General features: G+C 40.5%; 1 protein-coding gene across 1 annotated transcript in view; it reads left to right on the forward strand.

Moving 5' to 3' along the window:
• The window catches only part of ROBO2 (roundabout guidance receptor 2), a 632,658-nt gene that overhangs the window by 575,146 nt on the left and 35,700 nt on the right, over positions 1-21,812 (forward strand). Inside the window, exons 19-22 of the mRNA XM_029911756.1 lie at positions 386-428; positions 1,964-2,091; positions 8,349-8,630; positions 15,376-15,532. Of these exons, the coding sequence (XP_029767616.1) occupies positions 386-428; positions 1,964-2,091; positions 8,349-8,630; positions 15,376-15,532 (610 nt within the window). The remainder of the gene's footprint in view (positions 1-385; positions 429-1,963; positions 2,092-8,348; positions 8,631-15,375; positions 15,533-21,812) is intronic.

Raw genomic sequence — 21,812 nt, forward strand, 5'->3', positions numbered from 1 at the left:
TGCTGCATCATGACACTGATGTCATTAACATTCCGGTATAATGTCATTATATACTGAAGCAGAAGCATTCCAGAAAAACACAATTTCACCACCTGATGTAGTCTCACACAACATAGTCATGTCAGAGGACCAATAGTAAATTCAGGATTCTTTAGCCATCCTGCAATTTTAGCGTACAGGCTACAGGGCAGATTGATTTAAATCTGTCCAGTGGAAGCTCTCAATGTGGCATGTTTCTCTTTCTTGGAACTGCTGCATTATATTTTGTTATGATGCCCAGAGGTTTTAGTCTTGAGTGAAGAAAACTCTGATTTTTTTATTACTAATTATTACTAACTGATTTTATTTTCCTCTCTTGTGTTTTTTTTTTTTTAAACCCAAACAGTCACTTTTCAAAGAGGAGATGGAGGACTAATGAGCAATGGAAGGTAGGTTTGTTGTTAAAAAGATCTATTTCCATCCTATTTTCTTTTTGATTAGGAACTTGAACTTTTCTATAGATAAAGGACTATTATAATAAAAGATCATTTATAAGACTGACAAGTCTAGGAGGAATTAAATGGCTTACCACAAGGTTTAATGATCTATCTGTTGGGCACTTTAGAGGAATCAAGTCCAGATGTTTCATATCTCCCAGATGCCCAAGAAGAAATTAGTAGTAAATATCACAAGGAATGTGTTCATTTGTTACCAGGATGTTTATTGCATTAATTAGACATTAGCAAATGAAGTTGCTGTTGTTTAAGACTCCTTATTGGCTCCCACTAAATTGCTGTGAGTGAACAATTACACATAATCGATCACAAAATAAATGATTCATGGATGATAAATAGGTTGTAGATTGATGGAACTGGATTCCACAACTTTGGCTACTCAATTGAAATTGATAAAAGCTGATAACAAACCCATATATCCTCATCTATTTTCTCTTTGCCAATATGGAGACTGTAATTAGGCCCTGGTAATAACTTCCAATCTCCCATTTAATCAATATTTTAGCAAAAAGAGATTAGGCCTAATGAGAGCTAGTGGATGTGGCAAGAAAACTGCTGGATCTTCTTATTGCCGTTTCCATAGAAACCCATGTTTCTCTTAGGGATTGTACCAGAAGGGGTCTATCAGAAAAACTACAATGATTATAAATGTTGCTTCTTCCTCATAAGTGTGCTAATAATCCGGAAAACCTTCAGAACTGTGGTTTTCATGTTAAGAGATTGATTTTCCTTGCAAAACACAAAGCGCTGGCCACATTTGCCATGCTGAATTTCAGGATAGGGCCACATTATTTATCCTTTGCTTAGTGAGTGCAGTTTCTTATGGCCAAAGTTCCCTTCCCTTTTTGAGATATCCAAGTCAGACTACAGCTCTCGAAGTTTAATATTACAAAACTATGAAAGCATGCTGTAGTCACAGATAAAAATACTGTTGTGAACTTTCCATTAATCCCACTCAAACCTATTTTCCTCTAAACTATACAAGAGTACTCAAAGAAAGAGCTACCAGCCTATAGATGACAGATGTACATTTGGGATTCAAGGAGTGAAGAAATAGTAGCCCAAAGTCCTGGAAATGGCTGATACAGAGCAGTCATTTTGAGTGATTGTTCCCTTGAAGTGGCAATTTATCATTCAACCCTTGTTTAGAATCCTTCAGTGATACAGCCTACTCCCTGTTTCAGACAGACAACAGAGTTCATTTGGATTCTGGCAGAATCACGACTGATGCCTAGTTCCATTTCAACTGCCAAAGTTATTTTGTATACAGCCTTAATTAACTGCTGAAGGTCTTTAAATCATGAAAGCCTACACAATTTTAATTTGAAATATATTGAAGTCTCCTAAACTGTTTATTACATACTGTGGCAGGAGAAAAATGATACAATCTCTTCGATCACAATCTTGTCCAGAGTTGTCCGACAGACATATTTTCATGTTCATTTCCTTTTTTTTTCATCCTGCTTCAGTCGACCAGGTCTGTTGAATGCAAGTGACCCCAGTTATCCTTGGCTTGCAGACTCTTGGCCTGCCACCAGTCTGCCAGTAAACAACAGCACTAGTGGACCCAACGATCTTGGGAATTTTGGTCGTGGAGGTGGGTTTTACTGAGTCATGTCATCATGCAGTGAATAACGCATTTTATTTTCACTTTAGTTTGTTTTTCATATTGGGTTCTGTTTTGTGCACGTGCATATATATATTGGGGGAGGTTATTCATCAAAGAGCCTTAGCAGTGCTGTAAAATTGCTACCTGGTACAATACATTAAAGGATAACAACACTGCTAATTAGTAATGTTTGGGTTTTATCAGCATTTTAGATCACTATTTCCAGTCCTTATATGTCCTACTCATATTGTTAAATCTATCATAGAAACACCAATAGTAGAGAAAGGGGAGAGAGGTGAGGTGTGGTCTGTCAGTCTGAGTGTAGAACTTGGAGCCGGGAGCTCCTGACTCCCACCCCAGAACTGTAACGGACTGTGTTGCCAGAAGCAAGTCATTACAGCCAAAACTTTCAGAACTAGTCTCTTATTTTGGCTACCTTGATATTTGGGAGTTCAACATAGACTTGATTTTTAGAAATGCTCAGCTGCCTCGGGTTCCGTTGGCTTCATCTGAAGTTGTGGGTACTCTGCAGTTCTAAAATTCAGGTCAAACGTGTCAATTTAGCATCCAAAATCAGAGACTACTCTTGAAAATGTTGACTTTCACCTCTCTCATTTCCCCAGTCTGTAAAATCATTGTTGTTATTACTTTAATTTCAGTATTACTTCTTACTGTGGCAAATTAGGCACTTCAGTCATAGAGATTAAAACGCTAAGTGGGAATATAACAATTCCTATCAAACCAGAGTGTTGAGGATTAATTAGTTATTTCATGTTTGTTAAGCTCTGTGATAAGTACTATATACAAATTATTTTTATGTCAGGGTGGTAAAAAGCACAGTTCTTTCTGTGTACTATGGTTGACTCAAAATGAAATGTTCATCTGCTTTAAAGGTGACTTGTAAAGAAAATAGAATTATGTCTGTGCCCATTTTCTGCTTCTTTAAACATAGGGCTAGATAGTGACTTAAGCTATAGCCCAGAGAGCAGCATCACCTCAGAGGAAGCACACAAGATATTCTCCAGGTGCTGCTCCTTTCGTATGAGGGCAGGACTTAAATTCAGCTGGAGCTGTCCAGAGTGAAGCGCTGGTAAATATTTTAGCCCCACAGGGCTAAAGCCCCAAACCCCCTCGCCCTGCAGCTAAACCCCCAAACCCCAGCACCTCCCCTGTGCCCACCGTGGGGGCTGAAGCCCCGAGTCCTGGCACCTCCCACAGAGAATGGGAGGGATGTGGTGGGCTCTTGGAAATACTCTTATTTAAGTCCTGTATGAGGATGAGCAATCAGCCCTATAGGATGGTGTAGCGGGGACAAGGAAATATCCTCACCTCTTTCTCTACCCCTTTTGGAGGAATGGGTCCTGTGGGAGAGCAGGAGTGAGCAAGGAACTTAGGAATGGCAGTTGTGAGCAGCTTTTGAGCATCTCCACAGAGGAGGAATCTTGTTGCTCAACTCTCTACCCTTGCACAGCCTCATTGAAGGGCTGTTCTCACTCAGGGCCATAATATATAAAGAAAGCCTCAAAGATTTTTTGAGTGACGGGGTTGTTGAGGAGAAGGGTAGGGAGAGGGGAGCTCTTTGAATTTTTTAGGGTCTTTTTTGTGCTGTGGTTTCATTGGAAGCCCTTTTGGAAGGTCTCAGGCATCATTACTTTTGAGTGTTGACTCGTTAACAAAGAGAGCTTTTCTCTCAAGTGTTTTAGTCAAAAAGGTGTTAAAAAAAACAAAAGACTGAGTTTTAAACATGCTGAATAATAATCACATCCCCTCTCACTTCCTTGGTTCTGTGATGTCATAATCCTACCAGTTCTCCTGTCGCCATAAAGCCTTCCAAGGTAAAAAAGACCTGAATTTCTAATGTTAAAAAAATGATGGAAAAATAGAAGCAGAAATAAACCAAAGTGTGTCAAAGTTCCCATCTGGAGAATCACTTCTTAACTTGTTTGTAACACTTTGTTGTGTTGAATAACAGACTCTGTCTCTCTGATACTACACTATGGCGCTGAACTGCATTAAAACACTCTATGTTAACTTTCAATATAGCAAAGCTATCTTTAAGTGCTGATCTTACAAAAGTGGTGTAAAAGAGGGCATGTCTATAGATAATATTAAGAGGACAGTGGTAGTATTATACATACATCTGCCAGCTTCTTGACTGCAGAGGCCCTGAAACTATGATTCTTCAGCATTTCCACATCTTTACATGAGCACCCATAGTACAAAAAATTAACATTTTCTCACAGCATTTGGCTCTATAAGCCCCAAGACTGGAAGTAGCTTTTAGAGATTTTTGCCTTCAATGGTGATGGAGCTGAAGGCCAGATTCATCAGAAGGACATAACATTTATTCTGTCAATTTTAGCAGCTAAATTGCATTCATAACTTGATGCTTCTGGTATCAGTCCCTTGATTTGAACCCTAGAGGCTGAAGTCAGAGGATGATACTCACTCCCCCACTCTGGCGTGGCATGAAGGGTCTCTAGACATCTTGGATGTGGCCAGAGGAGGGTTTCTATGTGTAGGAACTGTGAAGGATGGCTTTAAGGCTGCCTTACAAGAATCCCCTTGCAATCTCTGGTGTAGCAGGTGTGCCAGGGCAAGGTGCCAAGTGGGAGGGACATATTGGGGGCAGGCCCATATCACAGAGTGCTGCAAATATTTGCTTTGGCCCCATACGGCAGGCTGAAGAGGCTGCTATAACTCAGACAGGACTCCAAGACTGTCTCAATTACATGAGGATCTGCAGTGCAGGTTAGGATTTGGAGTGTTTTCAACAGAGAAACCTTGATTCTGGAATATACTTTCCTCTTTGAGTATAACAACATGGTGCAAAATTCATTTCTTTTTTTAGGCTTTTCCACAAGAGGTATAGTTGAATGATATGAGTCTTGCTGTGGTAGTGCTTGATTTTTTACTATATAATTACTTTGTGAGTTGACAATTTAATAATTCATGTGCTCAGCATGTGCATTTTATTGAACTAAAACAATCAATTTAAAAGAAATAGTTCTATTGAAAATTCCTAATATTTATGGGAAACTTTTGCTTCGCTGGTAGTAAGACAAAGTGACAATTTCCAAGTACCAGGGAGGTGTGCACACTGATCCCCATATTATAAAATTTGCAGTGAAGCGCAATTCTACTTTGAAAAGTGACTGTATAAAAATGGCACCACCTTATTCAGCAGTGATCTGCTCTGTGCATATATTTAGAGTTATGTCTGATTATGTCAGAGATAAGTATATTTTGCTGTTTTTTACTCCTAACATCCCTGCAGCAGAGCCAACACAGGCTGATTAAGCTGGATTCTATTATTGTTGTACATCATTAACAAAATTGTTTACTAATTTTTAATATATTGCACCTTCATGGAACCATCTGAGGCAAGGTAGACTCTTTATTATTGTAAAAAGCAACAGAGGGTCCTGTGGCACCTTTAAGACTATCAGAAGTATTGCAGCATAAGCTTTCGTGGGTGAATGCCCACTTCATTCAGACTAACACGGCTACCCCTCTGATCTTTATTATTGGTGATGGTACACAAGCCAGATAGGACCCAGCTTGACTCTCAGATCTCAGGCTGTTTGCGCAGGGCTGGTAGTTAGAAAAAAAATCTTTATAGCTGTAAACTGAACACTGAAAGTACATTAGACCCATGTAAGTAGATGCTAACTGCCTGATTTTTGAAAAAATAACTCTCGTTTTGCAATATGTGCTCTTCATTGATTATATCTCACTTCTGTGCCCGTAATTAATCTGTAGTCGTGCTAGAATTTAGCCATTTTATATACCTGATTGTGCCTCACCAAATAGATCATTTGACATCTAAATCCTTTCACTGGTGCCTGCAAAAGTTGAAAATACAGATGAGCCCAAACCAAATCCTCATTTCCAAAATCTCCTCAATTTGTCCATATTTGACCTTTGAACCCAGAATAGTAGTTGTTAGTTATATTATGTTAGTGTCTAGAGGCTGTAACCAAAGTCAGGGTCCCATTGTGGTAGTTGCTGTATAGACATACACATAGTAGGAAATAGTCCCAAAAAAACAACAAATGACCCTGATTTTTACGATGCGTTGAACCAAAACCCCAGATCTGAGCATTTTGAATTTAGGAGTATTCATAATTATTATTATTCAAATTTTATAGTCAGAGTCCATGTCCAGTAGCTGGCAGTCATGTTATAAAGCAGAAGGGTGTTCGCATGTTTTCCATCAGTTGGATTCCACACTGAGTACTACTTTTTTGATCTTAAACAAATTAGAAAAAGAGCCATTTTTTAAATACTTGGCTCTGAGAGAGTATCATAAACTTGAGCAGTGTTGCTGCCTGTGCCATTGTACCAGTCACCTTCCAGGCACTTTTTCATACTTCAGAGGTGTTCACATTTAAATCTAGTACAGCAACTCCTCACTTAAAGTCATCCCGGTTAATGTTGTTTCGTTGTTACGTTGCTGATCAATTAGAGAACATGCTCGTTTAGAGTTGCGCAATGCTCCCTTATAACGTTGTTTGGCAGCTGCCTGCTTTGTCCACTGCTTGCAGAAAGAGCAGCCCGTTGGAGGTAGCTGGTGGGGGCTTGGAACCAGGGGGATCAGAAGCCCCCCATCAGCTCCCCAATCCCCTAAGTTCCCTGTGCGACAGCTTCCCAGCAGGCTATCAATTGCCAGCAGTTCAGCTGTCCCTCCCCCCACTGCCATGTGCTGCTCCTGCCCTCTGCCTTGGAGCTGCTCCCGGGAGCCTCCTGCTTGCTGTACAAGGGGGAGGGTAAGAGGGGGGCTAATGTCCCCCCTGCTCCTGCACCCTGCTAACTCCATCTCCATAGAGCAGGGGGAGACACAACAGGGCTCAGGTACAGAGGGAGCTTGCTGGCAGCAGGGGCTGTCTCAACTTGCTGATCTTCTTTAAAAGGCAATGTACTTAGAGTGGGGTCAGCGTACTTAAAGGGACAATGCACATCTCTCTCTCACACACATACAGGTGAGAGTCTCTGTCTGCCATGCTGTCTCTCCTCCCTCCATTTGTGCTGCCTTGTAGAGTGTGAGGCTACATTAACAACAATGTGTTAACCCTTGAGGGCTCAGCTGTTCTAGTTCATCATTTAGCAGTAAGGCATTCCCTGGGAAATATCCCACCCTCTTCCACCCTCTGACTTCACCACCGCAACCAACCTTCATAATCACCATTGCTGTGTACAGTATTAAATTATTTGTTTAAAACTTATGCTGTGTGTGTGTGTGTGTATATATATATATATATAATATAGTCTTTTGTCTGATGAAAAATATTTCCCTGGAACCTAACCCCTCCCCCCCATTTGCATTAATTCTTATGGGGAAATTGGATTCGCTTAACATCGTTTCACTTAAAGTCGCATTTTTCAGGAACATAACTACAACGTTAAGTGAGGAGTTACTGTATTCTGCCAGTAAGTGTCACTGTGAAATTTCGGAAGGAGAAAAAATTTAGATCTAAAGGATTAAAATTATAATTCTGCAATATGTAAAATGATTCAGCATGTGGAAAAGTGAGCAGATATTTTGTTTCCAAGGTTTAATTTCAATCTATACATAGTACAGTTTTTGAACTGAGTTGTTCTCCATTTCCAGCAGTGTACTGTATCATTATAATTGATTGATCACCTGAATCTCTTAAGTGTAGCTGAAATCTTGTCACATTCTGAAATGACTTATTCATGTCAGTTTTCCTGTATTGTTGAGATGAAATGTCTTGTTTAGGTTCTAAAATCAAACCAGATAAACTGACGGATAAAACTTTAGAAAAATGCACTTTGTGCCCTGAAAAGAATTACTTTGAGAAGCCTGGGCATTCATTCAGTAGTTTTGTTAGATATTTGCAGGGAGATGGTTTCCTCTGTGATTTGTAGATTAACTTTCATCATTTCCCTAAAGCCCAGATAGTTTCATTGGTTCTGACATAGAACGAACAATTGAAAACATTCTTCAGTAGTGAAATATTCCAAACTTCACTTTCACAGTTGAAGGTATGGAAGAAAAAAGATGGTTTTAGGCAGTGAAACGTGAAGGACAAGTGGTAGGCCTGTCACAGATGCTGATAGCTTGGCAATGGTTGTACATCATCTTCCCTTCGTTGGCTCATGGACCCTGTCTCAGCTGAAATGCAAACGTGCAGAATGACACATTTATTTTTCATCTTAAACCTTGATAGTTTCAGGCTTCCTGTGCATCACTGATTTGTTCCATTTCCCTGTGCTCACCACAGATGTGCTGCCACCAGTGCCAGGCCAAGGGGATAAAACTGCCACTATGCTTTCTGATGGAGCCATTTACAGCAGCATTGACTTCACCACCAAAACTAGTTACAACAGTTCCAGCCAAATCACACAAGCTACACCATATGCCACCACGCAGATTCTGCATTCCAACAGCATCCATGAGTTGGCAGTCGACTTACCTGATCCTCAGTGGAAAAGCTCAATTCAGCAAAAAACTGACCTCATGGGATTCGGTTACTCTCTGCCAGACCAAAGCAAAGGCAACAACGGTGATTCCTGCTCTTATTTTCCTGAGTCTGTTTATACTGGATCTTCTGTGCATGAATTAGAAAATTGTAGTTTGATTTATTATTCATATTTACCTTAACTAATAACATGCACCTTGTATGCATACTGTTCTTTACACCATCTCAAAATAAATTGTTCTGTGCTTTAGTCCTCTTTGTCTGACCATAATCTGCAGCCCATCTGCATTTCCATTAGGACAGGCTAGGTAAAACATTTCCCACAGTCCCACCACATCTGCTTCTGACTTGCTAACTGCATGTTCTGCATGTGCTTATGCTGTAAACTAATCACATAATGCCACTATGACCTTTGCCCTTTAACCCTTAGCCTTACTTTACATCCCTGACTACCGATTGGCTGAGGGATTGTCTAATAGAATGCCACACAACCAGTCACAGGATTTCAGCACCACCAGCTCTCACAACAGCTCAGAAAGAAGTGGCAGCCTCTCAGGTTGGTTTTGTTACAATGTGTGTAAAGAGAAGTATTTGTGTTTGTAAGCAGCTTGCTCTGTGGTCCTGATTATAACCATGAAAGAGAGATTACTTCAGTCACAATTTACAGTTAAATGTTGTGTCTGTCCATTTAGACTTCACTGAACATGTCATTGTAGTCTATAAAAACATGCTTTTACAAAAAACATCTTATTTGTCCAGGCTGCACAAGAAACCTATTTAGAGATAATAGGAAAATCTTTCTAGACTTTGTATCTTTCAGTATGATTGGAAATCTTACTTTGTAACATTATCACCCTTCTAGTACAATATTGAATTTATTCTCAAATCAGTCTTCACTTTACAGTACAGATTATCTCTGTTGAGCCTCATGAAGAGGTTAATATTTTTGTTGAATCATTATTGGATCCCAACTCCTGTGAGCCAGGTTATAAATTTTATATAAACAGAGCCACCAGAAACAGCAAAATTCTCAGGTCCAAACAAATCCTCAAGATGGTTGGTATTTCAAAAATTGTTTCAAGTCTGCATACAAACATAATGTAAATAATATATGTGTGTTGCATGCTATATTGGAAACATAACACATTTTCACTGAACAACAATGAATGTTGTTTCTTTATAAATACTCTTTAATTTTGACTTTGTTAAAACAGTATTATTGTAAAATTATGCCATTTTTAAAGTAAAAACAAAACCAAAAAACTTGCACTTAAAGTGAAAGTATGTCATTACATTTAAGCACAAAAGGAAAGAGTTCCAGGGATTTTAACTAGAGGTACATATTTTTTCTGAACCTTTGAAATTCTGTTATAAACTGAAGCAACCATAACAATACAAATCAACTTTAGAAATGGTTTCTGTAGGTCAGTTTTAATGATGATTCAAAATAAATGTTGAGCTCATACAGATATAACTGTTGGCCTGTAATTTAACTAGCCAAAAGTATTCTCACATTTTACGGGAAACAATAACTGATTCTAGTTAGATGGGGAAATAAGCTTATTGTGTTGGCAAAAAGAGACTGTGGTATTTTACATGTTTGTATTTGCTCTCTAATCTGAGGTGCATTGACATGTATCTTAGAAAATTAGCTCCTCTCCATGCATATTTTCAAGTGCAGACATTTCTATGCCAAGATATGAGTCAGTATGTGCTAGGTATCAGAAGACAGTATAAAGCTTTTAAATGTGTTGTTGGTACTGAAATCAGCCCAACTGGCAGATTCTGTTCAAGGGCTGGATTCATTCAAATATTTGATTGTAGAATCACTGAAATTCAAGGTAAAGAGACCTTTGAATTTCTGGCCTAACTGTAATGGAGAAATAAGAGTTGTAAGAAACAATATTCAAACCTAGACTAGACATTACATTCTAGTTCTCTGTTCCTCTGATCAGGCACTGGAGTACTTTTGCTTATAAAGAATGAGGAGAGGACAAATCCCTTTCCACAAAGAACCACGTGGCCCATATCCACAAGGAGCACATTAATACAAGTTCTCTCCCCACACTCTCCTTCCCTCTCCCCAAACATCCTCCCTTTCTCCATACAAGTCATATTCTCCTCAAAGCCTCATATTATTTCTCTCCCTCCCCCACTTTTTCCCACCAACCTTGTATTTCTCTCCTTATTTCCCATTCTGTCCTCCGTTCATTTCTTGAAGTTCCCTGTCTCTTCTCAAAATCATTCAAGTCTTCCCTCCCTGCATGTATGCCCCTTTAGTTTGCTATCCAGGTCCCCAGTTGGCATACAAGCCTGCACTGAGAGTGCCTGTGTGTTAAGCAGCTCTGACTCAGCAAATCTGATTCCAGGAGCCTGCTTGTTACACCACTGCCACACTCTGTCCTCCACCAGCCGTAATTACATCTGGCAAGATGACCCCAACCCCTACCCCCAGTCCCAAATTTTCTCAAAACTCTGTGCTCTGCAATGTCCTGCCCCTGTTCGAGGTAGTTTCCTTACCAATCTACCTTCCAGAAAGATGGCTAAGCACCCCCTTGGTCAGGATCTCCCACAAAGTCCAAAGTGCTCAGTTCCTTTGTCATCTTAGGTGAAAGATCCCTTGTCGTTCTTTGCCCATCTCTTTTATAGTCCAGTGCACCTTGGAAATGGATTTTTCTGAAGGTTACCCCCCCCCCCAGGGTAAAGTTCATTTAAGGCAACATGGAGTCTGGTGGCGAAGGAAGTTCCATGCTGGTTTCTTCCCCTGCTAGTGTTTGCTAAAATGCAAATTGATTTGTTTACTGCAATCTTCTCCCCCTGCTGTGATGCTCAGTAGTGCTCCCCTTGTTGGCTTAATGGTCCTGAGCACCTTCTATGTAAATTACATTCATGTTGTCTTTTATTGTATCTTGAAAGCACCTACAAAGTGGCAGAACCATATTCCTTTGTAGGGTAACTTTAGCCCTGCCTGGCAGACACACTTTGATAATACAGTATCCAATATGTTTGTAATTTTGAATTTGTCCTCCGTACATACACCATGAAACAATATTAATGATCAGTATGTTATTAGTGTTTTATTGATATCTTACATGACACCTTTTAGATACAGGTTATGACATTAGCAGATAACAATGAACCCCTTGCCCTCTTGCATTGATATGTTATTAGGGTCACACACACACCATGCCTATCCTCAATGTTCAAGGTCTCCCCTGCCTTTCCTTGCACCAACTTCTTTCCTTGTTCTTGTCTTCCACAGGTTCCTTCCTCCCTGTTGTGCCCCTTATATCTGCCTCCCCCAAGCTCTTCCTTTTACCTGTCCCCACTGCCTTACCAAAGTTACCCCTTTTACTGGTTCCCCTTTTCTCTAAGGTGCCTCAGGTGCCCCAGTTTATGTCCATCTCCTGTCCTTGCAAGGTTCCATGTCCCTCCAGCCTCATTTCTATCCTCCCCTTTGCAAGGATGCATTTAATCTATTCCCTGGAAGTTCCTTTTTCCTTAAGCTGCTCCATGACGCTGCTACCCCATTTTCCTTCCTGCCCCCCACTAAGGTTCTCCAAAGTCTTCCTTTCCTACACTTGCCCCTTCCTTTGAAAGTTCCTCCTAATCTGTCTCCAAAGAGGGGAAGAAGAAAAGAGACTGCTGTGCCAGTCTCATAGCTAGAACTCCTAATTACCAGCTCAGATCCCTCCCAGCTCTACCAGACTCCTACCTCTTACCAGCTCTCAGACCCTCCCAGAGAGAAGAGGAGGAACCCTGGCAGAGAAGGCACAGAAATGAGCTAGCTACAATGGGGAGTCTCAGCTGCAGCGTCCCTCCAGCTGGGGTGAAATGAACCCCAGCTTGGCAGCCTGCAGGAGAGGGACGAGGTGACTGAGCACTTCAGTATAAAGAAGCAGCCCAATTGCTGTGGCAGTCTCTACTGCCTCTCCACTCCTTAGCTAGTCAAAAGGGGCTGTTGTCCCTCACAAGTGAAAAGTTCTGGTGTACCTGAGCTGCACTCACCCTGCCTCTATCATTATGCCCCTTGCTGGTTTTCTGCTCATATTGCTGGGATGAGACAAGCACGCTTGATGCATGGTTGGCAGCACCACCTACAGTTCAATCATGGCTTAGAAATCCTGTCTTGCTTGTGGTATTGTGACCTTTGACCCTATTTTGGCTGGTATTTGCCTAACTGCATACTCAGATCAGCATAACATGAGAGTAGGATGGACAGGCTGGATTTGGCTGTGCTTTCTGAAGCTAGTCTTTGCTGTAGGAGATGCTTCATCCCAAATATGAACTCATGTGGGTTGGTCCACTTAACTTTTTCCTGTAGAATCAAGAAACTAACATGGGAATTATTACTCCCCTGGATTCCTCCACAAGATGACTGACTACTTGAAGAATCCAGTACTGGAATCATATAGACTTACTGTTCTGGTTGATGCTTCTGGGTTTTGCTCAGGATCTCATGACTTCCACGATAACCACAGGTTTTTCCAAGTGGTTGAAGACTAGCTTGCATCTTGTCTTTGCGCTGCGATAGCAAAATATAGCATGAAGTTATTTGTCTTAGTCATGGTCAGTGCCACTCCTCCTCTTGGCTGGGATTCAGAGGAGCTATCTGAAATGTTGTTGATTTGGGATGGTGGCAAATATGTGTGGGAAATATTTTAATGATGGGCCTAGAAATGCTGATGGCTTCAGCTGTGTTGTAGGCTTCTCGGATGGATGCTGCTAATTACACATTGATGAAACACTATTCGGGTTGTTTGGTAGACTATTATGACAATCTTTAATCCACCTCCACTGACAGACTGACACCCCCACATTATCTAGCCCCTGAATTGCCCCCTGAAAACACCACAGTTTAAGGATGACAAGTAATAGTTGATGTTCCAAGGGAGGATGCTGGCACACCAGTCCTAGAAAATTCACTCTGAGTAGGACTGATCAGAACATAGAGGGTTGTTGTTTTTTGGCTCTGCCAGGCGCATGGAAATCTTGCCATGCTGTTGGTTGCATCTCACCCAGTGCAGGTACAGGAGACAAAAGGCTTGAGTGATGCCTGATTTACCTCTCTTGTAATCTCATAGGAACGGGAATATCAGACAACAGAGTGGCATGGGATGGGGGAGCGGGGGAATGACAGGGGGATTGGAACAACCATCTCTTTTGTACATGTCCTACCTCCCAAAATTGCATTTGCCATAGGGAAAGAGAGAATAAAATACAGAAGAACCTCAGAGTTACAGACACCTCAGGAATGGACGTTGTCTGTAACTCTGAAATGTTCGTGACTCTGACCAAGCCGTTATGGGATGCTCCTCAGGGCAGACTGCTCGGAGTGGGGGTCACAGCTCTGCAGTGGCTGCCTGGCGAGTGGGTGTGGGGGCAGGCAGCTGATTCTAGCCCCCTGGCTGAAAGGGTGATGAGTGAGGCAACCTAGGGCACCACAGTGTCAATGGGTGCACGGTGCAGGCTGTAGCCCTTTAAAACTGAGCTGCTCCTCCAGAGCTCAGCGTGCAGGCAGGCGCTCGGGCTCCAGCTCCAGCAGCTTGCACTCCAGGCCAGGTTTCAGTAGCAGCTCAGGAAGTTTCTTTCCCAAGCTCTGAGCTTGCAAGCTTGTTCCCCTCCCAGACAGGGGTGAGCGGGAGAGGGAGGGAAAAACAACATTCACCACCTCCAACCTATAAGTGGCTGCTCCGCATTGTGATGAATAGGGGGTGAGGGTACCTCCCTTTAAGATGCAATACAGTACAGCACTGTATTTGCTGGTTTGTTTGTTTTTGTCTCTGCTGCTGCCTGATAGCTTATTTTGGGTTCCCTATGGTGTCCGGTTGACTGGTCAGTCCCTATCTCTGGTGTTCGTATCTTTGAGGTTGTACTATAAAGAGAGGACAAAGGAAAGAAAAAGGGTAGAGAGGAAGGAGTAAGTAAAAAAGAGATGTGTAGAAACGGATTGGTTTCCACTGAACAAGGAGTGATTCAAATGGAAGTAGCACAAAAAGTTTGAAAAGAGCAAAGGAAAGTGTGGATGAAAGAGGGTACAAGACAAGGAACAAAAGGGGGAAAAAGAGGGAGAAAAGCAAGGAATATTACCCACCTCATTTCCAACTGCATCTTCCCAGTTTTGAATTGCACATCCAATTGTAGTGCCCATTGTCCACAAGCTAGTTGCATGCTTTCTACAAAATAAGCCATGTGAAGCATACTCTCCTAAAACATTTTGAAAGGCTCATTGATACTTGTTTTTTAATTGAACTTGGTAATACCGTTTCAGCAGAAACCCAATTACTTTTACCTTTACGTTTTGACAACCATGCTTGTCATTCTGGCTGAAAGAAATTGACTCTAATGGCAAAGTTTTAGGTTGTGTCCTTAACCTCTCTGTTTTCCACAGAAAGAGATTATGCAAAACAGTCTTATAAATACACTGAAATCTGACATTTGAAAGAATATGCTGTGGTCTATTATTTTTTCCAACAATGAATGCACGGAGGCTTAAAGCAGACATGAATAAATCAATACATATATTTTTGATAAAGAAAAACTATGTTTCTACCTTATTCAGTTTATGCACCATTGTGATGAGGTTTTATGGGGTTCATATTTTTAAAAGAAGCAATTTTCAGCAATTATGTAGAATATTTTCCCATTTCATCTTATTATTATTTAGAACCTTAAAACAACCTTAACATGTCGATGCTGATGTTGCTAAGCTATAAATACATCTTCTTTTTTTGGATATGCCATCTGGAATCAGAATTCTTCCAAAGAAGTGTACAAAGCCAACATATTTTTTTCTATTATATTTCTGTAACGTGTGTTGATTTTGCAGGTGGGAAAGGAGGAAAAAAGAAGAAAAACAAAAATACTTCCAAGCCCCAGAAAAATAATGGGTCTAACTGGGCCAATGTTCCTCTACCACCTCCTCCAGTGCAGCCGCTCCCAGGCACAGAGCTAGAGCACTATGGAGAGGACCAGCAAGAAGCAGGGTGAGGCCTTTTCTTCTTTTGACACAATCAGCAGTTCTTTATCACAGTCAATTTTGTCTTAATGTGAATAAAACATCCTTATCTTAGCTGTCTGCAAGCCATGGCAACGCATTCCCAGTTATTATATTGCTTATTGTTTGATAGAAAATATACCATCTCTGTGAATTAAGGGCCTTATCCTGCAACCTTTCATCATGTAAATTGTCTTAATAAAGTCCAGGGTGTCTGCTTCCATGAGTAATGGTTACATGATCAAGTCTCATAGATTCTCTTCAGGGTGTCTCAAAAGGGCACCAAGGATAACCTTGCTTCATAATAATTTAGAGCTGATTCTTCTACCCTTACTCATGCGAAGTAGTACCTTACTCTGCAAGTAGCTCCACTGAAGTTAATTGGGCTTCTTGCAGAGGAAGGGTGGCAGAATCTGGCTTTTCGACTTTTCTAAAGTCTGGCAACAGATTAATCACCAAAGAGACACCAAAATGGAATAATTTTAGAAGACCTGCCAGTCGATGATACTCAACTTGCAGAACTGAAAAAGGAGCTCAAGTTATAGACACGCTATATGTGTGAGTTTCCGGAGTTTAAACATGCATCTTGACACTTTAAACCTCTTTGGATTGCTAAAACTCATTCCCAGGGACAGAAAAGCATGCCACAAACATTTTTTAAATGGGAGTAGACATTTTATGTCAAGAGAAACAACCCTGTGATTTGTTTTCATAACTGATGTATTTAACATTTTTGAGGAGAACAATCACAATATAACAAAAAATAAATTATAACAAATGTAGGAAAACAGATGGAAATGGTCAAATTCATCTCTGGTGGAGCTTGTGGAAGTCAATGGAGCACCATCAGGGATAAATTTGGCCCATCTATCTGTATTGATAACCCAATATTTTCACATCATGAGAAATAATTTTAAAAATAATCATAGTATCCTACATCTTCCTTTTTTTAAGTTAGAAGCTAATCTTCTTGTTCCCTTGGTCCTAGAGAAAGGTCATGAAATATTTAATGAATCATCTCCCAAAGCTACAGTTGATTTAAGTTATGTTAGTACATTTTAATGGGCAAACCATATATTGTTTGTGTATTTGCCGGTGTACATACCTAAACTTTTTAAAGCTCACTCTTCCCCCGTCCCACTGTGGAATCCTGCAATCTATCCTTCACTTCCCCCATCCCGCTCCATTATCTTCCCAACAGGCCCACACTTCCCCACCCTCTCTGAGGCCTTCCATAAACTTCTTTCTCTTTCTCCATTAACACGCTACCCTCAGTTTCCCCTCTTTTCCTAGTGGCCAGCCATAGCAACTAGTTTCTTCTTCTTTTCCTGCAATTCCTCAATAGGTCTCAGCTGCCTCCCTCTCATCCCTATGACCTTGCTAGCTGGAGTTAATTACCCATTCCCTTGGTTCATATTTTTCTTTCTCACCTCACAGTTTTTCTTTTCTCTGACTGTCCAACACATTTCCTTAATTTTCCTTCCTACCTGTTCCCCTTTTTTTCCCCACACACTGATCTCTACCACCAGCATCTTTAGTCAACACTTATTATTAATACAACCTCTTATTGTGTGGCAAAACTGTTCTGGACGCTTCTCTCTAGGGCACTAGTCCCAAAAGAAGAATTCGCATTGCCATATTCTGGGTTATGTAACTCAGAATAGGAATACTGAATATGGATGTGACTATGGCCTAATAGAGAGACTGCCACAGAGCTGTGCCCCCTCAGTCCAGAAATGGACTCTGCACCTTTAAGAGCGGGAGGTGGGAGTTGTCTGGCTGGCTGAATTTTGGGAACAGTGCTTTATGGCTGGGGGGGGGGGTGGAGAGGAAAACTGCTGCAAAAGGGGCAAGGGGCAAGCGTGGCAACACTGACTCATCCCCTGGGAACCAGATAGGTGGAAGAGTTTAAAAGGGGTAGCCCTGTGTGTGAAGCCCCCCGCCACACTTTTACACAGAGCAGGCTGGGGCAGTGCGATCAGTGAATTCCAGACAGCTGGGTGGAAAAGGAGGCTACTGGAGATTAATATGTTGTGCAGGAGCTGGAGCCTATTAGAATGTCATGGGAAAGGAAAAAATTTGTTAGTTACTGAAATGGAAAGAAATGTTATTTACACTATTTTGATATGGGCACAAAAGTTTTGATATGGTTCCTTTCAGAAAATGGGCAAAGGCTCAGATCCATGCTTATGTTTCCCCCCACCATCTGGCATAAACTGTATACTGTTAGTTAATCTCTATCATGCTTACAAAGATCTACATGTCCCTTTAAACCACCCTCCTTCCAAAATACCAAAATGTAGGTGATCAAATAAATCTAAAATATTGTCTTTAAGCCATGTTCTGCTACCCTTATTCACATTGAATAGTATCCAGCTCCATGAATTTATGGGATGACTTCCAGAGTAAGATTCCATTCAGCCTGAGTAAGCATGCTAGAATCAGAAATACTCCTTACTATACCTAGAGCTATTCAAATATATTTTCCAGCCAAACAAATTTGGTCAATTCAACAGAAATTCTCTAAACATTTCAGTCAACCTAAAAATGCATTTTTCAGGGAAAAAGTTTTTACCCCAAATTTCATGCAGCTCTATTTCGTATATATATTTTGGACTTTAAAGTACTGTCTATATTTAAGGATTTTTTTCCAAAAATGCAATCTACTTTAATAGACTACTATACAAATTTAAGATATGATAAATAATAATAATTCTCTAGATCAGCTTGGTGTTTTAATTATTTTTTAAAATCAATGTGTGCTAATATTTAACTAAATTAATTCCGCAATAATAGGCAAACCACTTCCATCTTCTTTAAAGATGACAAACTGATAAATAAGACAAGTGAATTGAAGTACCATCTAGAGAAAGCCTTTGTGACACAGGGCTTGACTTCTTAGTTGCATAAAATATCTGTTATCTAGATGGAAGAAATTATATTAGTCACCAAAACAACACTGGTTATTTAAGGGTAGAGTAATCAGGGATATTGACAACACACTTCCAAGTTCCACACAATTCAGGCTCAGTTTTTGCTGTGTTTATCTTTCAAATTACACTTTTCAGTTAGTTTTAATGTCACATTGATAGTAATGGCAACCAGACTTTCTAAAGTACATCAAAATGACCAAAAAAAAAATTAAATTAAATGTATAGACCAGATCTGCAGCTGGAATAAATAGACACAGCTCCATTTAAATTAGTAGAGTTACGCTGATTTATACCAGCTGAGGATCTAGCCAGTACATTTTTGGCCTTTTGCATCTTTTTTCTTTCAACCTCTAAAGTCAAATGAAAGTGCAAAATCAAGATTGTATTTCCTATGTCAGCTTTAATATTTACATGTTGGAAAAAAGTTGCTTAGATTTTTATTTTTATATTTTTATTCATCGTAATTCGTTTGATTTCTAACATAAATACCCACCATAACATTACATTTTAACTTTTAAAATCACATATTTGGAAATAACCATGTTGCACAGGAAAACTGAATCCATTCAGACAGGCCTTGCAATGTGATCTGAAGACGAACTAACTTATACCAGCAGGACAGTGTCCTGCAGAATGTTCAATTTCCAACCCTCTCCTCTCCCTAATCCCTGAGTTTCCATTTATGGACTCTTACCGTGAGCATCCTAACTAAACTCAATTGCAAAGGATTTTATACATCAAAGTTAACACATTAAATTGCACCTGGAGACCTATAGGTAAGCAGCAGCCTGTGAAGCACAGGTATATTATAATCTACATTAGCCTCATCATTAAATTAGCAGGCAGCAACCTTGTGCACTAGATTAAGTTTCCAGATTGTTTTCAAGCGTAGCATCAGATGAAGTGCATTATAGTAATCCAGTCCAGAACTAACTGTTGTGATGTCTGCAACCAAGAACAATGGTCATGGTCACCTAGCCAAACTCTTAGCTCTTTACTGCTCTCCAGATGTGTACAAGGGCCTAAAATCAGTCCCATGCTCCCCCCAAACCCTTGTAACATAAGATGGATATATTGGGCCAAATTCTCCAGGTCACTAAGGCCATTTTGTGCCACTAAGGCACTTCGGACAAATGGCCTTAAAATGGCCAAAGATAGCCAGTGGAGAATTCCCCCTGTACAGGGGAACTCCCTGATCATGGAGATGATTGCCACCTGCTGTGCCAGGCACCTGCAACACAAATGGATAGAGGAGGTGTGCCAGGAGTGGGGTGACACGAACCAGTGTGGCATAGCAGAGCTCCACGATGCCATATTCTCCAGTGACCTAACTTAGTGCTGTTCCTGTGTGGCTCCAACTTGCACTGGAGTTGAGTGGCTAAGGATTATAAAATAGTTTCATCTGACTACCTGTGGCTGCCCCCCAGCCTTTCCTTTTGCCTCAGCTATGCTGGATGAGATAAAGAATCTGTCCTATTCTCTCAATTGAGGGAGGAGACATCATCTCCAAATCAAAGCAGACTTTTGTATGGCGTGGGCTATTGGGTAAGATATTCAGAAAGTCAATGTGTGTGGATATTTCCAGCTCTCTTTCCTGATCTTCCGCTAACACCATCTCCATTCCCTTTTGTCTTCCCTAACTTTTCATAGTTCCCCCACATGCCTTTTGTACCTTCTCTCCTTTCCCTGAGCTATTGTCAGTCAAGCACCCTCCCAATTCCCCTTCTCAAGAAACTGTATTTTTCTCCTTGTTTTAGTTAATAATCTGGATAGTGGCTGTATTGAACATTGATTGTTTAATTATTATTACCTTTTATTTTTAGTATTTTTTTCAGTGTTTAATTTTATCATTAATAATATACATCATTCCACCCGACCCCAGTAATGAAACCCTTCATGCAGACAGGTAGTTATAAGACACGTTTAATTATTGCTATTGATTATTCCTAATGAGAAACAAAAAGGAAATATTAATTAGTTGTGATATCAATGTAATTGTTAATCATATTGCTTCTTGAGGAAAAAGTAATGAAGGTAATAATATGATACTCTTTTAGTTCAAATACATCCTTTTGGACAACTCCTGAAGAAAGGGACCTTCCTTGCTTGAAAGATTGTGTATTATAACAAAGCTGCGGTGTAAAGACCAACCTATCACATTGTTTATCTTATCTAATTCATATTGTAAGGAGAAGGCAACATGTCAATGGAGTATATATTAGTTCGTTAACAGCCAAATATAAATAGATTAAAAAACATAAGACTATAAAGTGACAACAGTAATGGGAACATACAGATTTTGGGTTTTCCAGGACAATTTTCAGACATGGACTTTAAGTGAATTTCTGTGGAATCATTGCCAGAAATTCCTGGTGATATTAATCACTCATATTTTATAGATAGCTACTATGAAAATGTAAAATTGTATTTTACTCAGAAAAATGGATGTTAACAATATTTACTGTGCTACAGTTTCATCAGCTCCAAAAACTAAGCAAGGTATATCAGATGAAATGAGTTAGCTGTGAAGGTCATCACAGATAAGTGCCAGCAATGCCTTGATACTATATCACACCATCAGGTATTCTGTACATGTTATATTACATCAAACATTTTAAAAGAAAATTAAGGTTTCAAAAGCAATCATTCAAAAGTTAGGAGATACCCAAATTAAGTCTGCCTGTGCATATGCATTATGATATTGTCTTTAATTACATGATCCTTTCCACCAAACTTCTGTCTGTAAAGTCAAGCTCTTTTAACAATTATGTATCTAAACTGTATAGACTTCTACACAGGGAGAGAGAAAGTGTACTTTCATTCATTTTAGAAGTCTCTAAATATTGGGTAAAATAGCTTTTCTGTCCATAATGTAACTTTAATGTTCTCTCTCTCATGATATGTCAGGACGAGAAACAATAGCTTTATTGGAATGGAAAATACAACTTCAGTTTCTAGCCTTGATGAGTCACAATATATTAGACCAGGGGTCGGCAATGTTCGGCACGCGGCTCGCCAGGGTAAGCACCCTAGCGGGCCGGGCCAGTTTATTTACCTGCTGACGTGGCAGGTTCGGCCGATCGCGGCCCCCACTGGCTGCGGTTCGCCGTCCCGGGCCAATGGGGGCGGCGAGAAGCGGCGCGGGCGAACGATGTGCTGGCCACAGCTTCTCGCCGCCCTCATTGGCCCGGGACGGCGAACCGTGGCCAGTGGGGGCCACGATCGGCCGAACTTGCCGCGTCAGCAGGTAAATAAACTGGCCCGACCCGCCAAGGTGCTTACCCTGGCGAGCCGTGTGCCAAACGTTGCCGACCCCTGTATTAGACCCTAAACTTT

The sequence above is a fragment of the Terrapene carolina genome, unplaced genomic scaffold (assembly GCF_002925995.2).
Source record: "Terrapene carolina triunguis isolate 2854851 unplaced genomic scaffold, T_m_triunguis-2.0 Scaffold38, whole genome shotgun sequence".
Classification (NCBI taxonomy): domain Eukaryota; kingdom Metazoa; phylum Chordata; order Testudines; family Emydidae; genus Terrapene; species Terrapene triunguis.